This window comes from Panthera tigris, chromosome A2, assembly GCF_018350195.1.
Source record: "Panthera tigris isolate Pti1 chromosome A2, P.tigris_Pti1_mat1.1, whole genome shotgun sequence".
In the NCBI taxonomy this organism is placed as follows: domain Eukaryota; kingdom Metazoa; phylum Chordata; class Mammalia; order Carnivora; family Felidae; genus Panthera; species Panthera tigris.
The window spans coordinates 94,936,180-94,947,553 of record NC_056661.1 but is presented as its reverse complement, the minus strand read 5'-3'; the positions used below and the strand labels follow the sequence as shown (position 1 = coordinate 94,947,553).

At 35.8% G+C, this 11,374-nt stretch overlaps 1 protein-coding gene across 3 annotated transcripts in view; it reads right to left on the bottom strand.

The window, feature by feature from the left end:
• Positions 1-1,185: 1,185 nt before the first annotated feature.
• ANKIB1 (ankyrin repeat and IBR domain containing 1) overlaps positions 1,186-11,374 on the bottom strand; it is a 142,095-nt gene continuing 131,906 nt past the window's right edge. For 2 of the 3 annotated variants that reach the window (XM_042966256.1, XM_007076713.3), the window contains 4 exons: positions 10,832-10,883; positions 6,641-6,755; positions 4,668-4,801; positions 1,186-4,325 (listed from right to left, as the gene is read on the bottom strand). In XM_042966256.1, coding sequence (XP_042822190.1) covers positions 3,585-4,325; positions 4,668-4,801; positions 6,641-6,755; positions 10,832-10,883 — 1,042 coding nt within the window. In that variant the 3' untranslated portion in view covers positions 1,186-3,584. The remainder of the gene's footprint in view (positions 4,326-4,667; positions 4,802-6,640; positions 6,756-10,831; positions 10,884-11,374) is intronic. The other variant, XM_007076714.3, reaches the window with a different exon arrangement.

Below are 11,374 nucleotides of genomic sequence, written 5' to 3'. Positions count from 1 at the left end.
TAAGTGGACGCCCTGTGCAGGCTAGGCCCTTGGGGAATAGATGGCTACAAAATGATGTGTAGCCTAATCAAGAATGTTTTCAAATTATAGTTTCAAAAACTGAAGGATAAGTCCTTTAAAAGTGTGCCCACCACTCAGTATGTCAGCCACCTGTCAGTCCTAAGTGGGACAGAGAGCTAAAGAAAACTTTTCTGGTCCATCTCTCTTTAAGAATTAGGACTACTGCCAGTTTCTAAAATAAGGACAGTCACATAATAGTCTGGAAATGGCCACTTACATTTTTCTAGAAAGAAATCTATTCTGGTGAGAGGGTGATGACTGACAAGGCAGTAATATACCGTTGCTAAGGAGAAGACCCAATAATTATGCTGATGGTACAAGGCTGACATAATATAACTCAGCCCAAGTGTAGAGCATGTGACAATTTTTTTTTCTTACAGAGTTTTTATTTCAGCCTTAAAAAGACTCCCAAAATTTGTTATTTAGATTCCAAGATTTTACTCTTCAGAGATATACTGTTACTGTTTTAAAATTACAAAGCAAACTTCAGTTAAGTCTCAGCTTTTAATTCATGACAGGTAATAAGCAACAACATTTGAGAACTAAAAGGAGAACAAAAATGAGATCGGTGGCTGCAATAAACAACATCTGAAGAATCATTCAGTAGATGGACATTAGTGGTTAAGCTTCAGAGTCACACAATGAAAAACATAAATACATGACTAGTTATCCCTGGCAGACCCCACAAAGCCTGAAGTTCAGATGCAAAGGGCTGTTTTGGTAACTCAGAGGAGATAGAATAATACAATGATGGTGTTTCTATTCATTTGGCATAAACTCTTTTTCCTGTCCTAAGCAGTTTCACAAAACACTTTAAAATTCTATCTTTTCCTGTGTGTTTCTATTAGAGATTTCAAGGAAAAATCCTAACACTTTTCTCCTGAAAGTGATGAAAATAAAAGCACTGAAGTCACAATGTTTTAACACATTGTCATGCAGTGTTTCAGAGTTTATCTTTGGGGTATAAAATAGTAAGTGGGCTAGTGTAAAAAATATTATGCACTAATTAGTTACATGTAAGAACCAAATTAATCCCATTTTTTTTGCAGAGAATTTAATTTGAAGAAAATCAGCTTCCTGACTTGGTTAAAACAAAGACTATAATGTAATGAGACAAAAGTGAAGTAGTTTAAGTAATAAATGTTTAATCAAAGAATTTTACATATTAACAGCATTCATTTGGCCAAACATCTACACGTTTGTAGAATCCTACTGTATATAAAGTGGGAATGTATCAAGTATAGACTATGAAAGTGCAAATAACAAGTCAAGGTTAGAGTAATTTTTTTTTTTTTTTACATTATAAAATTAACTTGTTTACAAAATAGGCTTTGCCAAACTTTATTTCTGAACTGTAAAGTCAGTGACTGTGTTGTTTTTAAAATATGTACCAAGGAAATACAAATTGAATAATGATCATTTTTCATGCTCAGGAGATAGCACAGAAACAAAGGGTACTGCACAAGGCGCAAGGAACCAGAACCCATCACATACACTGTCTTCACACAGCGCACTCTTTCTCACCTTATTGCAGCTTCGCAAGACGCCTCAATGTGATACAAAGACTCTTTCTATTGAAAAGTTACAACTCGGTCTAAAAACTGATTGGTGTTGATATTTTTAATCCAAAATAAATTTGTAAAAAAATCCTTTAATGGACTGTTTCAGTTGAATATACAGTAATACACTGTAGACAAAGTCAGTATTTTCCCCAACTAATTTACTGGGGATTGATATCACTGTTTCTGAAGACCGGAGAAATAAAAGCTAATGTGGACCTTTGATATCCATGGCCTAGGAGCGATTCACACACAGTTTATTCTAAGGGAACCCGGGGAATATTAAGTACTCTAATAGAGTGTCCTAGCCATATGAATTCCAAGTACAAGAGTTTCAGAAACAGGTTTTGGAGGAAAAAAAACCGTAATCACAACTCACATGGATATCCATACTAATGTAACCTTTTACCCAGCCCAGGACTTGCCTGTACAAACTCAGTACTGAAATTTTGGTATCTGTAGATTTCTGGTAAGAATCTGGCAAAACATTAAATGGAGTGTTGCATATCTATTTTGTTTATGTTACGCTAGTTTTGATAATATGTAAGTAAAACAGCCATTCCAACAGTTTACTCTAGTTTTAATTACACACTGTATCACTGTATCTTAATTACAGCTAAGACCAGTATTTTCTTCACAGTAAGACACTGATAACTAGGAAGTTGATTTTTTTTCAACACTAAACAGTAATCACACAGCAAATGAGTATTGTGCAATAGAACAAACACATGTCAGCATTTGCTATTTAGGCAAACAAACCGATTGAACATTTAGTTGTTACATTTACTGTAAAGGCAAGGCCATGGGTGGTTTTATGGAGGTCTTTGCAATTCATAGCATAGTTATTTCAGAAGAGACACTGAAATTTCAATTACTCACTTATTTAACTGGCAACTATCCATTTAGTTAGGCAAAGGCACGGTAACATGTTGCGCAGGATGTTTCATTGAAATTTTTTAATAATTGTGGGATTTACTATAACTCATGAAAACTCCACTTTTTTTCTATTTTATAAAACACCATTAAAAGTAATTGCACCCATTAGTAATTAGAATGCACTGTAAAAGTGTGAAAACAAAGAACTATGATTGCACTTCCAATAAAGTGTCTCTTAAAATACAGCACCGCTGTTGCTAATCAACTGTATTTTAATATTAAAATAAACTGTTTTTAACAGCAGCATTAGGTTTAGTTAACTTAAGCTACAGGCTACATTTATTTAAATGCAGTCTCCATGGCAACAAAAGCCCATTATATTCTGGTACCAAGTGGCACCTTTAACTCCCGAGAAGGCTGAGACTACTCTGGAGCCCTCTAGGACACTACACACCTAAACGCCTTGTTAGTGCACGAGTCAGTTTGGCACAAGTGGACTGGAAATAGACATGAAAAGAAATCTTTGATTCATGTGAATATTAAAACTACACCGTGGTAGACGTAGCACTAAAGAGATGCCTTGGATACCTCAATTCACACCGCTCAGACAAAAAGGAATAAAGTTATAGAAGAGCACAGAGATCGAGGAACAACATGTTATTAGATCTGTCCAAAATAACTTCTAAAATGAAGAAAACTTTTTTCTTTAAAAGAGGAAAAAACCACCCAAGGATTAGGGAGTAAGCCTTTAATTTAAACATTCAATTTAAGTATCGCTGACTTTAGGCTAAACAGAGGACTGCATTTTCTCACAATGTGGAATCTAGCCTATTTATTCCATTTGTGTTTCTCTTACTCTTCTTTTTTGTCAGCCAAAGGGGAAAAGCTATCCAATTAAATACAAAAGAAATTCCCTCTAAGGTAAAAATCAGAAATGAAGCTACCATTCAAGGGAACTCCTTCGTATTCAATACTAATGTCAGTGGTTTATAATTGAGTTGGAATTAAGTGGATCAAGTCTCTACAAAGCATACTCCACTAGAATACCATCTGTACCTGTGATTCATTTAGAGCCCAGAGGTGTGCAGTTCACACTAAATGTACTTGTTCAAGCCAGTCACTTGAGGTCTGAGGTGTTTGGCTTGAAGCATCTGAACCATCCCCATTGTTGGCTGCCTCATTACTACTAATGCCAGCTTGAGATGCTGCTTCCCCAGCCAGAGTATTTTCTTCCAAAGGATTTTCTTCTTCTATTTGGGTTCCTCTACCTTCACTGACCACGGCATCTTGAAACACTGAATCTTCTGGTGGCACCAGCTCCACATCCCTCTTACCTTCTGATTCATCTTTGACACAGGGGAGCTGGGGATCTGCACTGATTTCTGTAACTGCTGGAGGAATCAGGGCGATACTCTGAGGATTCATGTCATGAAACCAAGCCATGATGTTGCCAAGAAGATTGTCATTGATGTTGGCATCCTGGCCAGCTGAGTCAGGGTCACTGGATGAGGGATAGAATTCACTTCTCGCCTCACTGAGAGGGTGTGAACTCAGAGTGTCAGTTGAAAATGGGTCACTCTCTGCTCCTAATCTCATGAGGCTGTCACCAAGTTCCAACAGCTCAGAGCTGCTCAGTGCAGCCCGAGGGCTATCTGTGTTCCTGGGGACCGAGTCTAGTCTGGAAGGTAAAGAGGTGCCTATCGCTCCTAAGGATGCTTCATTATTGAGGAAGTCTCTATTTTCCTCATCAATGGCCAGCCCGGATTCTTGCAATGACAATTGTATTGCAAGAAGTATATTGGGATCATCTTCATCCAAGGAACTCAGAGCCTGAGGCAACAGAAAGTTAAATCACTTTAAAATTTAAAAGGAAAAATTATTTAACCTAATGAAGTTTACCAACTATTCTTTCACCAGATAAATAATACTACCTCTATTTATACAGAATTATTGCTTTATCTACTCAAATCTTAATTTTTTCCTTGTCCATGCTAAAGAGAAAAAAAATTCCTTAAGATAACTCTGACATTTAGGAATCTTTTCCTGTAGTACATCTCTGAAACAAAGATTTTTAATGAAAGGAAGAAAAAGAGCAATAAAGTAAAAATAGGAAGTCAGGCTAAACAGAGAAAGAGCAAAAACAGGAACAATGAGGCTGCCCACAAAGGCTACCTGAAGAGAGTCCTGGTTTTCAGAGCGACTGGCAGGGGTGTAGTCACGCAGGGAAGAGCTGTGCAGCACGCTCATAGATGCGGAACTTACCACAGAGGCACCCGGCCTGCGGCCACTGCCACCATCTGGGATGTCTGTTTCAAAGCAAGTGGAACCAGAGACAATTCAGTCATACAAGATTTCACACATGTTTTTTGCACTTATTTTTTTAATTTTTATGTTAGCAAGCAGGGGAGAGGGGCAGAGGGACATAAAGGGAGAATCTTAAGCAGACTCCACGCTCAGCACAGAGCCCAATGCGGGGCTCAATCCCACAACCATGGGATCATGAGCCAAAATCAAGAGTCGGAAGCTTGGGGCGCCTGGGTGGCTCAGTAGATTCAATGTCCAACTCTTGATCTCTGCTCAGATCATGATCTCACAATTTGTGGGTTTGAGCCCCATGGTGGTGGGCTCTGTGCTGACAGGGTGCAGCCTGCTTCAGATTCTGTGTCTTCCCCTCTCTGCCCCTACCAGGTGCATGCCCATGTGCTGTCTCTTTGAAAATATATAAATAAGCTTTAAAAAAAAAAAAAAAAAAAAAAAAAGTCAGATGCTCAGTGGACTGAGCCATCCAGGAACCCCGACACATCTTTTTATTTTAGTCAATAATTTGTCTTTCAGTGCTGGTGAAAGCCTGTGTTCACATGTTCACTTAATCTTTCAGAGATTCTCCTCCCTATATGTCTCATCAAAATATATCTAATATTACCACTTCAAACACGATTGCTCTTTACGTTTTTGTTTGCATTACATATGGTTCTATTCATAAATGCAAGTGCTACCACCACTCTTGTTTTCTTAAGCAATAACAAAGGTATTTTAGTTTTCAAAGTTCTTAAAACTAAAGAATTTTGGAATTACAATAGCCTGAAGAACAAATCTTTAGGTTCATTGATCCTGATTTATTAAATATGATCTGCTGACATAAGAATTTGAAGATTTTCCATTAAGAATTTAACATTTAAAAGTTGATAATCAAAATAATTGATTTCTAGAGGTGCCTGGGTGGCTCAGTCAGTTAAGTGTCTGACTTTGGTTCAGGTCATGATCTCACAGTTTATGAGTTCAAGCCCTGCATAGGGCTCTGTGCTGACAGCTCAGAGCCTGAAGCCTGCCTTGGATTCTGTGTCAGGGAATCCCTCTCTCTCCCTGCCCCTCCCCTGCTCACATACTCCTTCTCTCTCTCAAAAATAAACATTAAAAAATACATTTTAAATGATTTCAGAAATTTTCTTTTAAAGAATGTTAACGGGAGAAGTGAAGCTAGGAGGAAAATATTCCATGAACACAGTAACAGTGATCAACAGCTACAATTTATTGAGTGCTCTCTAGGTGTTACTAGTGCTTAATTAAGGGTTTTATACACATTATCTCATTTAATGCTCACAATGAGCCCACAATGTGGCACTGTTTTTATTGCTTCTTAAAATGAGGGGACTAAATCTTAGAGAAGTTAAGTCAACCTGACTGAAGTCTTACACTGATACATAGAGATGGGGTCATGAATGCAGGTTCCAGCTGACTCCACAGCCCGTGTTCTTTTTTTTTTTTAATGTTTATTTATTTTTGAAAGAGACAGCGAGCAAGTGCAAGTGGGAGAGGGGCAAAGAGACAGGGAGACACAGAATCTGAAACAGGCTCCAGGCTCTGAGCTGTCAGCACAGAGCCCAATGCGGTGCACAAACCCACGAGTTGTAAGATCATGATCTGAGCCAAAGTCGGATGCTTAACCAACTGAGCCACCCAGATGCCACTCCACCGCCCATGTTCTTAACCTCTCTGGTTTTATGTATCCTGTGACATTCAAAGCATCTGCATATTGATTATATATCTACACTACAAACTATTTCACAAACATTTAAATTTGCCAGTTTTAAGAATAAATTCAAGAGAACTAAAAAGACTAAAACCGAGCCAACTTAAGAGCTTACCTAAAGTGCTTTCACTCGGCTCATCAGGGTCTGGAGGGTTACTGAGCAGACTGTGCACATCTCCTCGACGGCGTTGTTGTCTGTGCCTCCTCCGATACTGAAATTCAGCATATTCCTGCATAAACCAAAGGTTATAAAATACAGAAGAGCATGCAATTTTTTTTAATGCAAATAAAACACACACTTTTTTTCCAGGAAAAAAAAATGTGTGATTTTATATACATATATAGTCACTTGGCATTAACGAAAGAAACTTCAGGTTTTGCCATGCCAAGGAAACAGAAAAGGTAAAATGGAAAAAGAAAAATTTTAAATAGTCATTACAACTGCCTGGATAAATTGGGAATACTTGCAAGCTCCAATGCCAGGGCAGAACTGAGCCTTTTTCATATGCCTGGGTCTTGTTACATAATGTTTAACACCATAACGATTTTGCTAATATGTTAGGCTTTTATTAATATAAGCTAGGCTCTTGGAGGTCTGGTTTTTAAAAAGTGACTGTGATATATGCAACAGAAAGGGGGAAAAAAAAAGTGTACACTACCAATTGCTTATCAGACTATGAGATTTTGCATTCCTTGGGACTACAACATATCATACTCACAAGTTAAATGATTAAAAGAAAAATGTGAAATTAGCTTTAAAATAAGATGTTACTTGGCTTCCTTCCTATATTAGTTAATATGTGGGGCTATCTACAACACAGGCAGAGGGCATATGGGAAGGATGAAGGTATGGGTGGAGGCAGAACCTGGGACCACCTGCTACTATCTGGGTATACACATACTTTTCCAGGTTTTAGTGACGGAAGAGATTAAAAGAGAGGCCAGTCAGTGTGCATGACACTAGCACAGATAGGCTGATTTTGAGAATCATTATAGAATCTTTCAGTGATAAACACAAATATACTCAGGTTTATGATCATCCTGGTTACCCTAGGATATTCAATATGTTTACGTTGTGAAAGTACTAGAATAAAAACAAAGACAAGTTTTTACATCATAAATAATACTTTCACATCACACTACTCTGGTTAAATTTATTTAAACTCCATTTATGTAAACAAGCAGTTGGACTCCAATATGAAATGGGAGGCATCCTACCAGGTTAGAAACCAAGAAAGATCCTACAGGTTCTCAGAGGGATTATTTAGGTTCTTTAAAATTTACTGCTGAGCTGTGGTATGAGTTCTTCCTTTGCTGGAGGCCCATGATCCCAAACTGGATAACTATTATGTGTCATCATGGTTCACTAGACCACTGAGGAACACTGCATTTCTTAGCCAAAGATGGCATGAAAATTTTATTTCAGTTCAAGGTTTATATTTAAGGACCATTTGCTTCCTTTGTACACTCGAATACAGTACAAAAAGTTATTCTGAATTAATAAACTATTAGTTTAGTTACTATTACTATTACTGTTAGTAATAGTAAACTATTACTAACCACATAATACACATATTTCCAATTTAAGAAAACTAAAATTTGGGTTAAAAACAACCATAAAAGAGGGGTGCCTGGGTGGCTCAGTCGGTTAAGCATCGACTTCGGCTCAGGTCATGATCTCACAGTTCGTGGGTTGGAGCCCCGTGTCAGGCTCTGTGCTGTCAGCTCAGAGCCCGGAGCCTGCTTCAGATTCTGTGTGTCCCTCTCTCTCAAAAATAAATAAAACATGAAAAAAAATTTTTTAAAAACAACCATAAAAGAAACTTGTTATAATTACTCTGATGGTAAACCCAATAGCATTCTCTCATGATGCAACAGGCTTAAAAAAATTGATCTCATAAAATTAAACCTATCTGAAAATTTCTAAGAATTCCTAGATTTTTATATAAGCATATGAAAAAGCTTTAGTTGTGGTACTCCAAAAGGTTGAAGAGTGTTAAGGTTACAGACAAGACTGAGAAATTTTAAGATTTATAGGAGAAAAAGCTGCTAGGAGCTTTTTGTTGAGCACTAATTTATTGAGCACCAAATTTATCAGTGACTTAAAGAGATGCTTTAATCCTTCTAGAACTTCCATGGGGTAGATACTGTCATCCATATTTTACAGATGAGAAATTAAGGAAGAATGGGGAGCCTAACGTGTAATAAGTTCCAGAGCTAGACCTTGAATTCAGGTGTCCCTCAGACTTTAACACTATGCTCTTTCCTCTGGGCTCCACTGCCTTTAAAGTGGTACAAAATACTTATGATTGTCACTGACTCAATTTAATTAAAAAAGGAGAAAGATGGAATTAACTTGACTGAAAAAATATAAATTCAACCTAAAAGTCTATTGAAGTTTGGTAACACTAATTTTTTTTTTTCCAAAGTATATATGAAGGCAAAGAGCTAATTTTTAAAGATATTATTTTGGCAGTTACTTGATAGTCAGAATTTTAGAGTTTCACACTGTAGAGTAATTCTTTAGACTTGCAATAAGGTTTACATAAAAGCTTGGTGTTTCAATGTGTCAAAGACTTTAAAGAAAAATAAAAGTAGTTAAAAAATTCTTATAAAACTTATGAACACATAAAAATAAATTTAAGAAGGAAATGTTACTTATACTTTCATAATTGTCAATCTCTGGAGAACAAGAGCTTGATGATTTTATTCATAAATATTCACATGTGAGGTAGCAAGCTTTCCTGTTTTTTACAAAATGAATCTGTGCCAGTCACATTAGTAGGTCCTCAATATTCAAGGACAAATATTTAGGATTCCTAAAGTTACTGTCAGAGCTAGAAGCTACAAGAGATGTGTACATGACTATGAGTACACTGGTAAAGGTTTTATTTTTGCTCAAATAAAGCTAAATTGTTTTCTACCTTGAAATACTGAAATCTTTAGTACTCTTTTTTTCATAACTGAAGCATGTTTTTCATGCTTTTAGGTAGAAATTTTCCATAACATCCTCAAAGTTGTAATAGAATAATAAGCATAGCATAGAAAAAGGTTGATAATTTATTTTATAACAGTTTCAGTAATATATTAAAGTCTTTATGCAATTTAAGTGAATTAAAAATTTTCCATATCAGAGCTCAAAGCACAAATTGTTTTCTCAAGTCAGTATTTTCTTAGATATATCTACCAATACAACAGGCCACAAGGTGATTGCAAGTATCCTCAGTAGCTGAAAAGACAAAGTATCTGTTTTAAATAATCCACAGTCATTTCTAGATAATTTCATTCTCCTTCAGTTGAAGACAACAAATGGGCTATAAATCATAAAGTTTCACTGTTTGTCCTGCTCCCTTCTAAGAACTAAGTTAAAAGGTTATTGTAACATAAACACCAGATAGTATACTGTTTTAGAGAATAAGGAAGGAGAGACAGAAGTAGAGATAACTGCTAAAACCATTTAAAATCAGACTCAACAGGAACAGTGGCAATTTAAATCTCAGAAAATAGCAATGTGATTAAGATTTTCACTCTGTCTTATTTGTGGGAATTGCTACTTGTAGTGTTAGTATTTTAGACTGCATTTTATTTATTTACTTTTAAAGATTTTATTTTTAGGCAATATCTACACTCAACGCAGGGCTTGAACGCATGACCCCGAGACCAAGAACTAATAAAGTTCTTGGTGACTGAGCCAGTCAGGCACCCCCTAGACTATTTGTATCTTAAAATCTATCAATAACAACTAAAAAAAAAACAAAAACAAAAAAAAATCAAGACAAAAACAACCAAGAAGAGGGTGAAAATCTTAAAGAGCAGAAAGCAACTAAGCAAAGCATTTTTTCTGCATAAACATTATTAATGTCAAGTTTCCACCTTAGAAACTGATTTATAAATCAATTCAATCAGGTTGTTGCAGTAACTTAAAAAAATAGACTGTGCAGGTTTTTCATAGATTCAGACTGAAACAAGATTATGACAAAAAATGCATTTCTAATAAATAAAATTTATACTCATTAACCAATTTGAAAATACACTCCAAAATATATGCTATATGTTAGCCTTAATTGTGACTGTTCAGTAATTACAAATAATAAAAAGGGGGATGCATTTAACAATGTGATGATAATCCAATACCACAAATGGCTAAATGCAGGCTCTGCTGAGGCATTTTTATTATATAAGAAAGAGAAAACATTGCCAATGATCTCAGTAGGATTTAGAATAGATAAGGGTGGAAATGCAAGCAAGATATCACTAAGGAAAAATATAATTAAAAAACGAAACAAAACCCCCACAAAACAATTACCTCAGGTGATGCAAATCCTAAATATTCCCAATCCCATGTTCCACCAGCAAAGCTACAAAGAAATTGGACATACCATTTGATTTATTATCAGCACTACAAAGTATGAACAATCAGACCCTTGCCCATTGAACATTATTTTTAATTCCTCTGCTTGCAACTTGCTTAACCAAAGTACACCAACTACTGAATTAAAATGATCTTTCAATTATTTCTTTCAAATTCTAATTGTTTGTGTAAAATAGTATAAAAATAAAAATCATCATGTTATAACAGTATTTTATGATTGCTTCTATTTTTATGTGTTTATGTAAAAATAGGGTCAAAGGAATTTCTAATGAGTATAATTGTTATGAATAAGAAAACATGCTTTAATTTATAGTGGCAGAAATAGTGTAAGTATCTGAAACAACCAAAACTCAGCTGTTCTTTATTGGATGAATATGAATCACTTAAAGTATTAATATGAGATTTCTAATTTCTTCATAAGCTCTTACATAAAAATATAAGTATGACTATAACAAGTTGGCAAGGCTTTCAACTTTG